This window comes from Rattus rattus, chromosome 17 (assembly GCF_011064425.1).
Source record: "Rattus rattus isolate New Zealand chromosome 17, Rrattus_CSIRO_v1, whole genome shotgun sequence".
Classification (NCBI taxonomy): domain Eukaryota; kingdom Metazoa; phylum Chordata; class Mammalia; order Rodentia; family Muridae; genus Rattus; species Rattus rattus.
In genome coordinates, this window is record NC_046170.1 from 11,009,162 (window position 1) to 11,022,797 (window position 13,636).

General features: G+C 37.3%; 1 protein-coding gene across 2 annotated transcripts in view; it reads right to left on the reverse strand.

Moving 5' to 3' along the window:
* Window positions 1-13,636, reverse strand: part of Cdh11 (cadherin 11) — a 154,691-nt gene that overhangs the window by 14,673 nt on the left and 126,382 nt on the right. For both annotated transcript variants that reach the window (XM_032887461.1, XM_032887462.1), the window contains exons 9-11: window positions 3,938-4,074; window positions 1,285-1,418; window positions 954-1,071 (exon numbers count right to left, since the gene is read on the reverse strand). In XM_032887461.1, coding sequence (XP_032743352.1) covers window positions 954-1,071; window positions 1,285-1,418; window positions 3,938-4,074 — 389 coding nt within the window. The remainder of the gene's footprint in view (window positions 1-953; window positions 1,072-1,284; window positions 1,419-3,937; window positions 4,075-13,636) is intronic.

Here is a 13,636-nt window from a genome sequence, read left to right on the forward strand (position 1 = left end):
CATGCAGCTACTCAAACACCTATATCAAGAAGGCCTCCCTTTGTTTCCCACCCTGGATGATGGCATTGGTTATGTCAATTTCATAGGCTGACATTATCATAGGTTTACATACACAATTTTCTCTGAGAAGAAATGCTCAGAGCATGACAGATTGGTCTGCAAGTCAACACGTTTATTCTTTGTTCCTGGTCTCTGCTACTAACTCTGTCCTAGGAGTGTGCCACTCTAGGTCTATAAAATCAAACTATCTCCTTCACCTTCTAAAAATCTACAAGTCTGTAACCTCCTTGACTGACAGAATGAGATCAAGAACTGCATTGAATATGGTCCTTTTGTTACTGCTACTGCTGCTGCTGCTGCTGCTGCTGCTGCTGCTGCTGCTGCTGCTGCTGCTGCTGCTGTTATTGTTGTTGTTGTTGTTATTGTTTACAATGGACAAACACTTAACCCCTTCTAGCAATACCAATGCCAGCACTTTTTGATATGGAGTTCTGCTCCCAGCCACAATGCATTGCAACTATGTTTCGAGGGGAAGGCCTATGTGTGAAAGATTATGCTGCCTTACAAAGTTGAACTAATCTCTTTTAATGCTGTACTTGATATCAATATTCATAAAGCCATGCTTCCCCTGAAGGGTTTATCAATCTTTTTTAAAAATTAGATAAATGGAGTTGTTTGCATATTGACCCTGTAAGCTTCCCCACTTGGTTTTCCTGCTGCTTCATGAATATCAAAGCTAATGTGAAAAAAAAAGAGGAAAATAAAATTAGATTCACTTATTCATAAGTATCAAATGAGTCCGTGTGTCAAAAGGGAAGTGGCATTATTATTCCTTACTTATTCTTCAACAGGAAGGAATTATTAGATTAGTGAAAATATTTGCGCTGTGGAATATAAAAGGCATTTGTTTTCCATTTCTATGTCTATGAATTCATAGGAACTATGGTACAAACCTCTGTTGTCTCTTACTGTGAAATTTGGGTTGTGAATGATTTCAGGGGGTAGGCTGAAGATAAATCTTGGTCCATTGGCTGTGTCATCCAGGTCATCTGCACTAACTGTAACTATTGGCTGAAAGAGAAAGGTAGCTCATAAATAAATGATGATGATATTAGAATAATATCAGAATTCCTTAGCAGACTGATTTTTAACATCTCATAAAATCAGGACTAACACACGAAATTTCATGGACAGAAGGAGGTAACTTGACTTGAATACTAAAATAAGCAAGCTCTATTTTAAAATCATTGCTTTTATGGCCACAATAGGAGAAGCCAGCCTTACCTGGTTGGAGAGTGGCTTGGGGTGGTCACTCTCACAGATAAAGCCTTCATAAGGGGCAGCAAACTTAGGAGCATTGTCATTGACATCCAGGACCCTGATGGCCACTGGGACTTTGGCTTCCTGATGTCTGTTGTCTGGGAAAAGTAAATTTGAACAGTAAACAAATACCAAGTAAGAATATTTAATAGTCCATGCTGATTCCCAGTGTGAACAAGCTTCAACCACATATATGCGCACTTCTGAGAAGGGCATCACGATTGTTTATTAGAAAATGTCCAGACACACTTGAATCTTTAGGGGTTGATTTCTAGACCATGGGCTGTGGAAAGTGATTAGATCCAGGGGTCTCTAGTGTAATTAAGTACCTATTGAAAGCTTCATAATGGTAGTATTGGAAAAATAATAACAAGTAGGAAGTAGGGCCAAGTCAGGAAGGAAGTCACTTGGCTTCCTGTCTTCCAGGACATGCTTCCTGTCTTCCAGGATGTGAACATCTTTGCTTTGTAGCATGTTGCCTACTAAGATGCTTTGCCTTGTTGCAGGCCCACAAGGATAGAGCAAGTTTCACCATGGGTTGAATCAGTGGGTACAACTAAATTCCTGCTTTTCTTAAGTTATTCTACTGGGTACTTCTTACAGCTCTGAGTGAAGAAAAAACAAAAACAAATACAAAATGACAACAACAAACTAAAATAAACATGCAAAACAAACAAAACAAAACAAACAAAACCTTAACACATATTCATGGGCTGAAAGCTATCTCAGATCAGAAGTGTGTGAAATTGGGTGGAAGGAGTTCTGGAATAAATGTTACTCAGAAATTAGAAAATGTTAAACCATTTTTCTATTTTTGGCTGAGAATAATTCCAAAGGTTGCTAATGGAACCTGGTTGTAAGAGTAAGTAATTTATTATCATGATTCTCGAAGTGTACTCCTGGGAACAGCATTAAATCCACCTGGTCATTTACAGTCCATCTAAATTATTAAACTCCAATATAGATCTATTGAATTAGAAGCTCTCATGATGGGTCTGAGACCTTTGTTAGAATAGGACAGCCAGGAGATGGGTTCAGGGGGCTTGGCATGTGATTGGATTCTAGAGTTACCAGTTAATCACTATGCAAAATGGCACAAGTCTTGATTATGAGGCTGTTGTTTGAGGTTTAACATGATGACTATATGTTGTAAACTGCTGGGGGCTATAGGCCATCTCGGATAGCTATCCTTGGCTTTTAAGTTGACTACATAGAAAATTAACTAAAACTCAAATAACTAGGCACAGCTGTGAGAGATTTTTTTTTCTTAATTAAATCATCTGAAATGATAAAAACACACTTTTCTGGATCTTTAAAATGGGAAGATAAACTTTCATCCAGATCTTTTAGAGGTGAGATCTACCTTTAATCTGGACTACACCTTCTGCTGGTGACCTAAATAAAGAATATAGAAGATAGAAGCAAATCTCTTTCTCTTTGCCTACTTGCTGTTGCTCTCACTTCATTCCTTCACTGTCATGAGAACCTACTTCTTCATGATCTTAATGTATGATGGAGAACAGTTGAGATATGCAGCCTCATGGGCCGTATGACTTCAATTGACAGGCAGTCATTGTTGATTAGCTGGACCACAGTCTCTAAGTCATCCTATAAATTCCATTTCTATATAAATACATACATAGAAAGATTAAGTCTCTATGTACTGATACTCTAGAGAATCCTAATGTACCATCCTTCTGAATATCTATGCAAACAAAATAAAATGAAAACATTTCTTCTTGACTACTTATCTTTGTAGATGCACAAGTAAAATTAAAATTTAAAGGACAAAATAAATATATAATATGTGACAACAAAATTACTCCTAACGTCATTCTGCTGTACTCATAGATCATAGTCTGGCTCAATCATCATCAAAGCCAGTCCCTCTGATAGCAGTTGGGAACAGACACAGCGATCCACAGCCAGGGATTGTACATGGATTGAGAAACCCTGAAACACTCATCCCTGAAAGGTATGTAGGGTATCTGCATTAAATCTATCTATTCAGGGTTTAGGGAACCCTGGAAAAGAAGAAGCAGGAGAAGGTTAAGAGCTAGAGGGGTTGGAAAACACACACACACACACACACACACCCCAAACAAACAAACACAAACCCACCAAGACCCTCTAAATCAACATGATCAAAATTCATAGGAGGTTTACAAAGACTGAGGCAACCGGCACAATGCCGGCATGGGTATGTACCAGATACTCTGCATATATATCATGGCTTTAGGATTAGTGTTTTGGGGATTCCTGATTATGTGTTGTTGTGTTGTGCTTTGTCATTGCCTCTATTTCTGTTGGTTTATTGTGTTAGTTTTGTTTTATCTTACTATATTGTTTTATTTTATTATTATCTCTTAGAAGCCTATTCATTTTCTAATGACTGACAAAAAGAGAGTGGATCCCAAAGGAATTGTAAGGAGTAGATTGGGGAGTGGGGGAGATGAGACCAGAATATATTATTTAAGAAAAAAATCTATTTTCAATAAAAGGAGGAAAAATTCTAAACCATAACAATTGCAATTCTCGGCAATTTCATTTTATAGACAAGAGATAGAAGAATTAATATTTAGTAAAGTTGACTCAAAGCCCTTAGGAGAATACTTACGGATTTCTGCTGCAAAGACAGAGATGTTGAGCCAGGCAGTTTCTTCCCTATCTAGAGGTTTCGTAGTTTTAATAAAACCGTCTTCTGGATTAATCGTGAAAAACCTGTCGAGGTCAGTATGACGATCAATTGAATACCTAAGCAGAATGCAAATAAGGCAATTAAACCAAAACATTCAGAGCAGCTTAATATTTGAATATTTTCTCTATGTTATATTTAAAGCAACTTCTTTTTCAACTGATCTCATAAGTCTTCTTTTTAATCAAATTTACTTTTCAAACTTTATGTGTGAATCTTTTATAGAAATCATTCCGGTACGTTGGACTTCTTTATGCGACACAATGAATGAAAACACTGCTTTGCATATTTGATTGAGAAGTATAATAATGTGTTGCATATTTCTCCATATTTACTATAATCACCCACCATCTGAATATTTATGAAATTGCACTTGGGAAGTGAGTTTGTCTCATTCCCAAGCTACTCAGAAAGTCACAAATGTATCAGACCTTTGCCAAGTTTTAGATATGAAATATTAAATAGTTTCAAGTTTATCTAAATTCATCATTAGAGACCATTTAGAGCTCTAAACATCATGATTCTCCACATTTAAAGAAAAGTGTTAGTTATATTTTGCATAGTTTTTGCTTGGGTTTGACCTGCTTTGGTTTATTTAGCTATAGATAATTTTATAGCTAATTTCATTCTGAATTCCAAGATGCAAATGTAAACAAGGTTCAGCCAGTTACTTATATGTTATCCTTTCCAAACCTTACTGACTGTGCTGTGCTTCACAGTGAAGTACAACAGTTCGATCACCTCCTACTTGCTTGGACGTTTGTCTTTTTCGAAGACAGAAGGGCTTTTGGAATATTATGGAGGTATATATGAGGTCAGGTGGAAGGTAGGGAAAGAGATCTTGAGGTAAAGTCTAACAGCATAGCCAGACTTGGTACATTCTAGCACCTCCATTTTTTTTTTTTTTTTTTTTGGTTCTTTTTTGAGCTGGGGACCGAACCCAGGGCCTTGCGCTTCCTAGGTAAGCGCTCTACCACTGAGCTAAATCCCAGCCCCTAGCACCTCCATTTTAATGGGTCTGCTAAGCTTGAAAGGTTCCACCAATTTATTTCACGCCAACCCCAAAGGGAAAAACAAAGATAAACCACGCTTATACACATAGCAACTGGACTTCAAAAAAAGATAGTTTCCTGATGTTAGATGCTTTGGCTGTGTTTTTCCAAAATGTATAGAATATGTCTATTTTAAGGCACTAGTGATGGTTAAATTATAAGAAAGCAGAGGAAGTAAAGATTCTGAATATCAAAGACCTTACTCTTTCCTAGATGTATGCAGGAGGAGATTTACAAGTGGTCTATGTCTGGTTTCTGAGGAACCAATGTTCCTCTTATCTTAGATCAGTCACATCCTTTCCAGAAAAGACAGTCACTCATCTGGTAGCATTTTAAGTATTCAAACATGAGGTCATTTGTGATGTACTTTGAATACACAGCTCCTTAAGAGAAATAAAGTTCCTTTTCTCCCCCGGGAATGAACTTCAACTTTGTCTTTCATTTTGCCAAAGCCGGTAGAGGCTCTGTAGCTGAGTCTGCAGCAGCTAACTCTGTGCGACAGTTGATTTGGTCCCGACCACAAGGCAGCTTTCAATTTAAGTACCATGGGGACACTTGTGCAATGAGGAAGATGCTGAGGTGAGATATTACTCTACAGATACAATAGTGATGCATGGATTTGGATTTTGGATTAGATTTTGTACTGCACATAATCAGAATTATATAATTTGGAGAAAGTTACTTTAAAATGCTGAACTTCAGCATATTTGTGTTTAAACTGGAACAGCAATTGTACCTAACTTTACACCGTATGCAGGAATAAAGGAGACATCTTCATGCCTCACCGACATTAAGTAATGCAACCCAAAGGAGCAGTTGCTTTAGTTGTTGTTGCTCCTGTGGCTGTTGTTTTGGGGAGACGGAAAGCTCTCGGATGTCAGAGGTAACCTCCACCGCGTAGCTAATGAAAAGCCATGGAAGACCTTCAAGCAAAGAAGCAAATGAGTGAAATCGGAAGAACTGAACAACTACTCAGGTAACATAGAAAAGGCGACCTGAGAAAAAGAGAATAGAGGAAATTTAAGAATTAGATGATTACTTGAAATAAAAGAAATATCAACTGAACTGCCAGAGGAATCGAAAACTATGTGTTAAATAGAGTAACAGTAGGAGTCGGTCAAGATTTACAGATCTGGGATGGCTAACAGAGTTTTGGGAACATTCTTGCCTGAATATGTGAGAGGGAGCTATGATGAAAAACAAAATTAAGTTAATTCAGAAAAAAATAGAGGTTAAAGTTCAACTAAGAATATGCTGCAATGTTAAGAGAGCAAAGACTCAACTCTATGATGGGCAGAAATAGAGGGATTTGAGTTGGATGGAGCTGGTGTTGGTTAAGATAGCGATGTTGATGATCGTTATACATTTGTGCATACACAAATAAATGTGTGTAAATGTGTATACTTGTATATACGTATTTATTAGAGGCTAAAAGAAAACCTTGGCTTTTGATATTCATGAATTGTACAACATTGTTTTGGGGAACAGTGTCTGTCACTACCCTGGAGTGCTCTCATGGACAGATAACCCAGAAGATAAGAACTATAAGCTTGATCCACAACACCCAGAATTTTTTAATGGGTTCTTGGTGCTATGGAGAATTGATGCCCCAGAGAAGGGGTATGCTAAAGGAGTAAGATGAGAGTGGATATGTGGATGAGGAAGCACCCTCTTAGAGGCAAAGGGGAGGAGGTGGGGTGAGGGCTCGTGGAGGGAAGACTGGGAAAGGAACAACATTTAAAATGTGAATATATAAGATATTGAAAGAAAGAAAGAAAGGTAGGAAGGTAGGAAGGTAGAAAGGAAGGAAGGAAGAAAGAAAGCCAGTTGAGCCAAAGACCTATAATGGAAACAAATATAACTGCCAAGTTAATTAATTAATTAATTAATTAATCCTTAATAATATTTTACTATACTCATATATCAGTTCCTAGCTCTAGCTCGATCTTTATTATCCCTCAGGCAGCTGATGGGTAGAGACGAATAGACCTACAGCCAAACATCAGACAGACTCCTAAAAGTGTTCATGGGTAGTTTGTGTGTCCCTGATTATTTTGCTTATTCTTAGGACATGTTTCCGGCTACTAGATTGCCTCATCCATCCTTGATATGAATGTTTGTGCTTAGTTATGGCATCTTGTTATACCATATTTTGCTAGGAGACCTGTTTTGTTGTTGTTGTTGTTTTGTTTTGTTTTGTTTTTCTGTAGAGAAGTGTAAGAGTAGTGGATCTGGGAGAAAGGGTAGGTATGGGCAAGGATGCAGGGAGAAGTAGGCAGAGAGGAGGCATTGTGTAAGAGGAATAAACAAAAGACATATAAGAAACAGTAAATATGAGCTCACAGGTAACCTCTCCTGTTTGTCTACAGTACTGAAACCTGAACTCACAGAATTGGTGATGCTCAACTGCCAAGCTCTCTATCTCAGAATGTTATGCCTATTCCAACTATCATTATAAAGAATAACTGAGTGTGTGAAGAAAGAAACAATGAAGGATAAAAACGAACAGCCCATACTACCATCAATTCAAAACTAGAATCAAGAGAAAAATCAACCCAGAAGCAGAGAGTAGGATGTAACAATTAGTAGACACAGACAGAATTTGAAGTCAAAACATTGAGCCTTAGAGAAACCCCTAGTGCTGAAAAAGTGATCAAGGACTAAATAAGGCACCAGATAGGAGGCAGGAACAAGTGAATGTTCAAGGAAACCAAGGACAGAGACTGTTTGAGTAAGATAATAAAATGCTAACCAATAATGTGCTATAAGATCTTGTAAAAGACATCTGATAACCTGCTCAGAGTTTTGGTGAAGTACTGAGAGTGGCTGAGTCATTAAAGTGCCTGTTCCATACACAACAGGACCTGAACTTAGATCCCCATCACCATATAAAGGCCCATCATGGAGACACCTATCTATAACACCAGCACTGGGGTTACAGTCGTTGCTATCCAAACACTCTAACCAATTGGTGAGCTGTAGATTCAGTCTAAAATTCTGACTCACAAAGAAAGTAAGGTGGAGAACATTTGAAGAGGACACCCAGTATTTACCTCTGACCTGTGGATGTACATTGAAGACATGTACATGTACCATTATGAACAAACACATACACATATACCCCACACATTCAGTTACACATACCATACATGGGCACACACATGCACACACACACACACATACACACACACACACACACACACACACACACATTGCACATGAACACACACACAATTTTAAGTGTTAACATTGTAGACTAAAGTCCCAAAACTGGGGAGAGTAACCATAATCTTAAATGGTTAAGAAGTTGATATAATGCAAACTTGTGTGTCTACCCGTAATTTGTCTGATAGCTCTAAGAACAGGAACCCAAGTGGGTAGGACAGGGACTTGGCTCTATTTGGTTATTGAGAATCTGTAGATAATTATAGACTTGGAAATTGCCTGCATGCCCAGAACAGCTAGCACCGAAAAATGACCTGAATAAATGGATTGCAGATGTGGATCCATGGAAACAATAAAGTACAGGGGAAATAAGGAGTTGCTCCAGGGGCCTTTATGTTGATGTTCTTCTTCAAAATCAGTAACACATCTCGATATTCTAGGTCAAACATAAATTATATTAACTCATAACTATGAACATATCGAAGTAGTTCAAAGGTATAGTGAGGCTCTCTTTGTCATTATGTGAAGAGTTTGTTTTACTAAAAAACAAATGTTCTAGGGCAATAGTTTTTGTTTGTTTGTTTGTTTTTTTGTTTTTTTGTTTTTTTTTTTGTTAACAATAACCTATAGCTAAGAGAGCTGACTGAAGCTAAAATCAATCTGGATTAAAATCTAGTCTCTAACACTGGTCAACTGAGTTTAAACTTAAGCAAGACATATTTTCCCTCTAGTATCCCCATCAGCTGCTTCTGATACACCCACACCCTCAGAGAGGTCTATAAGGATTCAGAAATACTGCCTTAAATGTATTGTTTTGATTCAAACAACAATTCAAAAATGGTATCACTAATCAATAAGTATAATATTCTAAAATGCAGTTCATACATCTATTCAGCCATTTTAAAACTAATTGGAATGTCAAGTAACCCAGAATCGGCTCAAATTTAATGACTAGCTGAAGGGTGACCTTGAACATCTGATCCTTCAGCTGCCACCTGTAAAGTGCTGAGATTACAACACCTTCCTATTCCATAAATGCTCTAATGGTGATCAAGCCCAGGGCCTTAGGTAGGCTAGGTATAAATTCTACCAACTGAGCTACACCTTGCATCCCCATTTATTTCATGAAGTGTATATATTCCAGGGTCCATCATAAATTTCTTTATAGTCACTCCTCTTGTTTTTAGTTTTCTTTTTTTTTTTTCTGTTGTTACAGCATGGGAGATAAATAATTGGTTTTATTCTTATGTGAGAATTATAGATATGTATGATTCTAATAGTGCTTCAACAAATGTTTACATTGTGCTAATTTCAAATAAAAGACATTAACATTTCATCATCTTTAGCTTTTCATTTCTTCCATGGGGAACATTCAAACCATTTCCAAGATATGTGGCAAAGTATTCAGATTATTAATGTTAGCCATGGTCACCAATACACTAGAGTTTACTCTAACTGCAATGTCAAGTCTATTGAGCCAACTCTTCTCATGTCCCCAGCCCTACTACTCTCTCCAGTGTCTCTAATCACTGCTCAACACTACTCAATTTAGCTGAGAGTTTTACACTCTACATATGCATGAGATCATGCACTATTTGTTTTCTTATGCATTGTTTGGATGTTTGGGGTTTTGCCCTGGCTTGCTTCACTGAAGGAAATGTCCCCCTGGTTTGTGTTTATCCCTGAGACTGAAAATGATAGAATTCCATGATTTTCTTTATTGCTGAACAGCTCTGGGATGTGAGGATTCATTACATTTTCTTATCCACTAACTGGATGAGCATTTAGGTTGTGTCTATATCTTGGCTACTGCGAACGGTCCTGCAATAAGCATGGAGGTACAGATGTCCCTTCAACTTACACGTTTTTTTTCTTTTAGATGGATACACACTCGTAATAGTGCTAGACCATATGGTAGCGCTCTGTGGATTCTTTAGTCTCCAGTTCTATTTCATGTCATCTACATTCTTATGCAAATAAGAATGCAAATGTACATTCTCATCAGTGAGTATTTGTCTTTCTTCCTTTCCTGGCTTCCATTTTTCTCTTTGCCTTTTGTTTTCTGGTTCAGACTGGTCATTTTAGCTGTGGCAAGGGGAAATTTAAGTTGCAGTGTTCATTTAAGTTTGCTTGGTTTTTTTTCAATATGAACTGCCTTAAGAATGGATATGCGTGCGTGCGTGTGTGTGTGTGCGTGCGTGTGAGTGTGTGTGTGTGTGGGGGGGGGGTTCATGGCTGTGCATGTCAACATGTGCACCTGCAGATAGAGGCCAGAGGACAACTTTGGGTACCATTTGTTAATGGCCGCCAATCTTGTTTTTGACGACAGAATTCTCCCTTTCTTGAAGTTCATCAAGTAGGGTAGGCTGGCTTGGCATTGAGTTCTAGGAATTCCCTCCCCCTACTTTTGGCTCCCTAATACCGAAGTTAGAAGCATACTCTGTCACATTCAAGTGTGTGTGTGTGTGTGTGTGTGTGTGTGTGTGTGTGTGTGTGTGTGCACATATACATGTATATTTATATGCGAATATGTTTTGTTTTGCTTGTTTTTTCTTCTTAGTGCATTTCTATATGTTTTTAAGTGTGTGTACTATATATGTCTGTGTGGCATAGGTGTGGAGTGTAGAAGCCAGAGGAGAAAGTTAAATGTCCTACTTTATTTCTTTCCACCTTATTCCTTTGAGGCAGCATTTCTCACGGAACCTGGAGCTAGGCTGGAAGCCATCAAGCACCAGGGGTCTACAAGTTTTTATTCTACCCCCTGCTGGGTTTGCAAGCCATAGTTGACATTTTGTGTAGACTCTGGAAGTTTGAATATTGGTCTTTGTGTTGGCACAAGAATTACTCTTATTCACTCAACTATCTACATAGCAACAAAAGTGGGTTCTTGGGATCAAACCTAGGTCCTTATGCTTCTAAGACTAGGACTGACTAAGCTATTTTCACCAGCAAAGATTACATAGTTTTTGGCTTTGGCTGTTTGAATAGTTTTATTGTAGAAGTTTCTCATTGGACTTTTTTTTTTTTTTGGAGTTATTCAGTTATATCGGGATTTTCTGGTATATGCTCAATACAGATTTGTTGAATAAGTCCCAGAAGAAAATGTCATCACTTCCAGACCTAAGAGTCTGACTTACTAATGCAAATCAGAGTCATTAAATTATTCATTCAGAAATATTCACCACAGTCAGTAGAAGAATTCAGTGATTACTTAGAACACAAGGGAGCAAACATCCAATGTCAAGAGATAACTAACCAACATTCTAGACTGTACAAGATACAAGGACCCTGTCAAAAGCAACAAACTCTGCTTTTTGTAGCATGGAAGGATCATAGATAACTCAAAGTAATGTTACTATTACTTTCTTATAAAACATAATTTAAAACATAGCAAAGGAATCACAGTTTCTTACATCAAAACTTCTTTTAATATTATAATAATCAAACTTGTGTGACACTGGCATGTAGATAGGCACACATTTAAAGGGACTCCCATTGAGAGCCCAGAATATAGACATCCACCTGCAAGGAAATGTGATGAGCTTCTCTCATGCATCAGACACAGATACCAATTTGAAATAAATAAAAAATCTAAATAAAAATTTAAAACTGTAAATTTTTTTTCAAAGAAAATAGAGAAGTATTTTTGAGTTTATCTAGAATAGGGCATAATTTGGAAATCTGACAAACCACCAAGGAAGAAAAGAGGGAACTTAATCATAATCAAAAGAAACATTTTTTGCCTCTAAAGAAATAGGAAAATTTAGAGGCAGCTCACAGAATGAGAGAAAATATTTGTAAATCAAACAAGTTTCTATGGCAGCCAGAATACATAATGAACTGTTATAATTCAATGATAAAATGATGGTTAATACAATTGCATAATGGAAAGGGGATTTAAACAGCTATTTATTCTCTAGAAAGACATAGACTGCTACTACATGGATATCTGTATGGGTGCTTCACTATCTGTCAGTGAAACAAACATGGCATGTATTTCAGAATTTATTAAGGTTCCTAGAATAAAAAAGATATAAGCCACATAGCTGACACCATCGGAAAATAGCACAGCCAGTGTGGAAAGAACTGGCAGCTGCTCAGAAGTTTAAACACAGGGTTGCTACATGATTAAGCGATTTTAACTCTAATTACATAGCCAAGAGAAAGACAATATGTGTATGCAAAGATTTGTGGAATGGTGAGAACAGAAGCTGTATCTGTAAAATCCAACAGTTAAAATGATATGAATATCCATGTAAATGACACATAGATTAAAAAACCATACTGGGTATTCATACCATGGAATATAATTTGGCAATCAAAATGAATTTCAGATGTAATCTGCAATGTTATTGACTCTCCAAAAGATTCTAATTAGAAGCACCCAGTACTCTAAGATCACATGTGGCATTAGCTTACTTGAGTGAAACTAAATACTTATATGCTTTGAAAGGATGTATACAATACTTTATAACGTGGAGAATTTCAGAATGAAACAAGCAATGAAGGAAAGGTGATAAGGTTGGATAAAGAGGAGAGAGAAATGGAAGGATAAGAGAATAATTTGTCTAGATTTGGCTTGAAGGTGGAGTCTTAGATGAGACAGGCACAACCCTATTTGAGATTAACATAATAAGTGCTACACCACCAGTTGGGAGGCAGAGATCTCAGTCTGAAGACAGAGCATGTTAAGGGTAGGAATTATGAGTTAATACATCTGCCTTGGAGAATGGTTTACATGGATTGGGGATCTTTAAATACAATTTATAGATTACACAATAATAGATTGTCATATTATACAATAATACAATAAATAGATTATATTGGAAGGTGAATTAATGAGAGATAATTCATTCCTGAGTAATGCTGCTTTTCAATCATGTGGTATTTGGATGTACATTTTTTAGCAGTAATTTTGGCTAAAAGGTTGCTGTCAGTATGATGTCTGTGAGTCTGGATGCAGAGAGATCCTGAAGATACAGATGGAAAAAGGAAAGTACCTAAGTGAGCACAGAGAGGACAAACGATAACCTAATCTATGAAACTGGACTTCACACTACTTTCATATTTGTACCCTATAAATGTCTTTGTGTCTGTGAGTCAAATCCCTTCTCTGCCCCATTCTCATTACTCTGCCCTTTTGATCTCCAGCCTCATTGCTCAGTAATTCTGGTTAACAGTGGGAAGGTGAAGCAGAATTCTGCTTCTGAATTGCAGAAATAAAGTCATGTGTTGGTAACTCTGTTATCTTTGCAAAGTGCTCAGCAAGAGTTAGACAGAGCTTCCCTGTGACTTGTAGCAGATCACAAATTATGCCCTGCTGTTCATTTCACCTTGCTGCATCCCAGTTTTTTTTTTCTTTTTTATCAATTTAAGAACCTATAGTCGATATAGGAACAAAGTG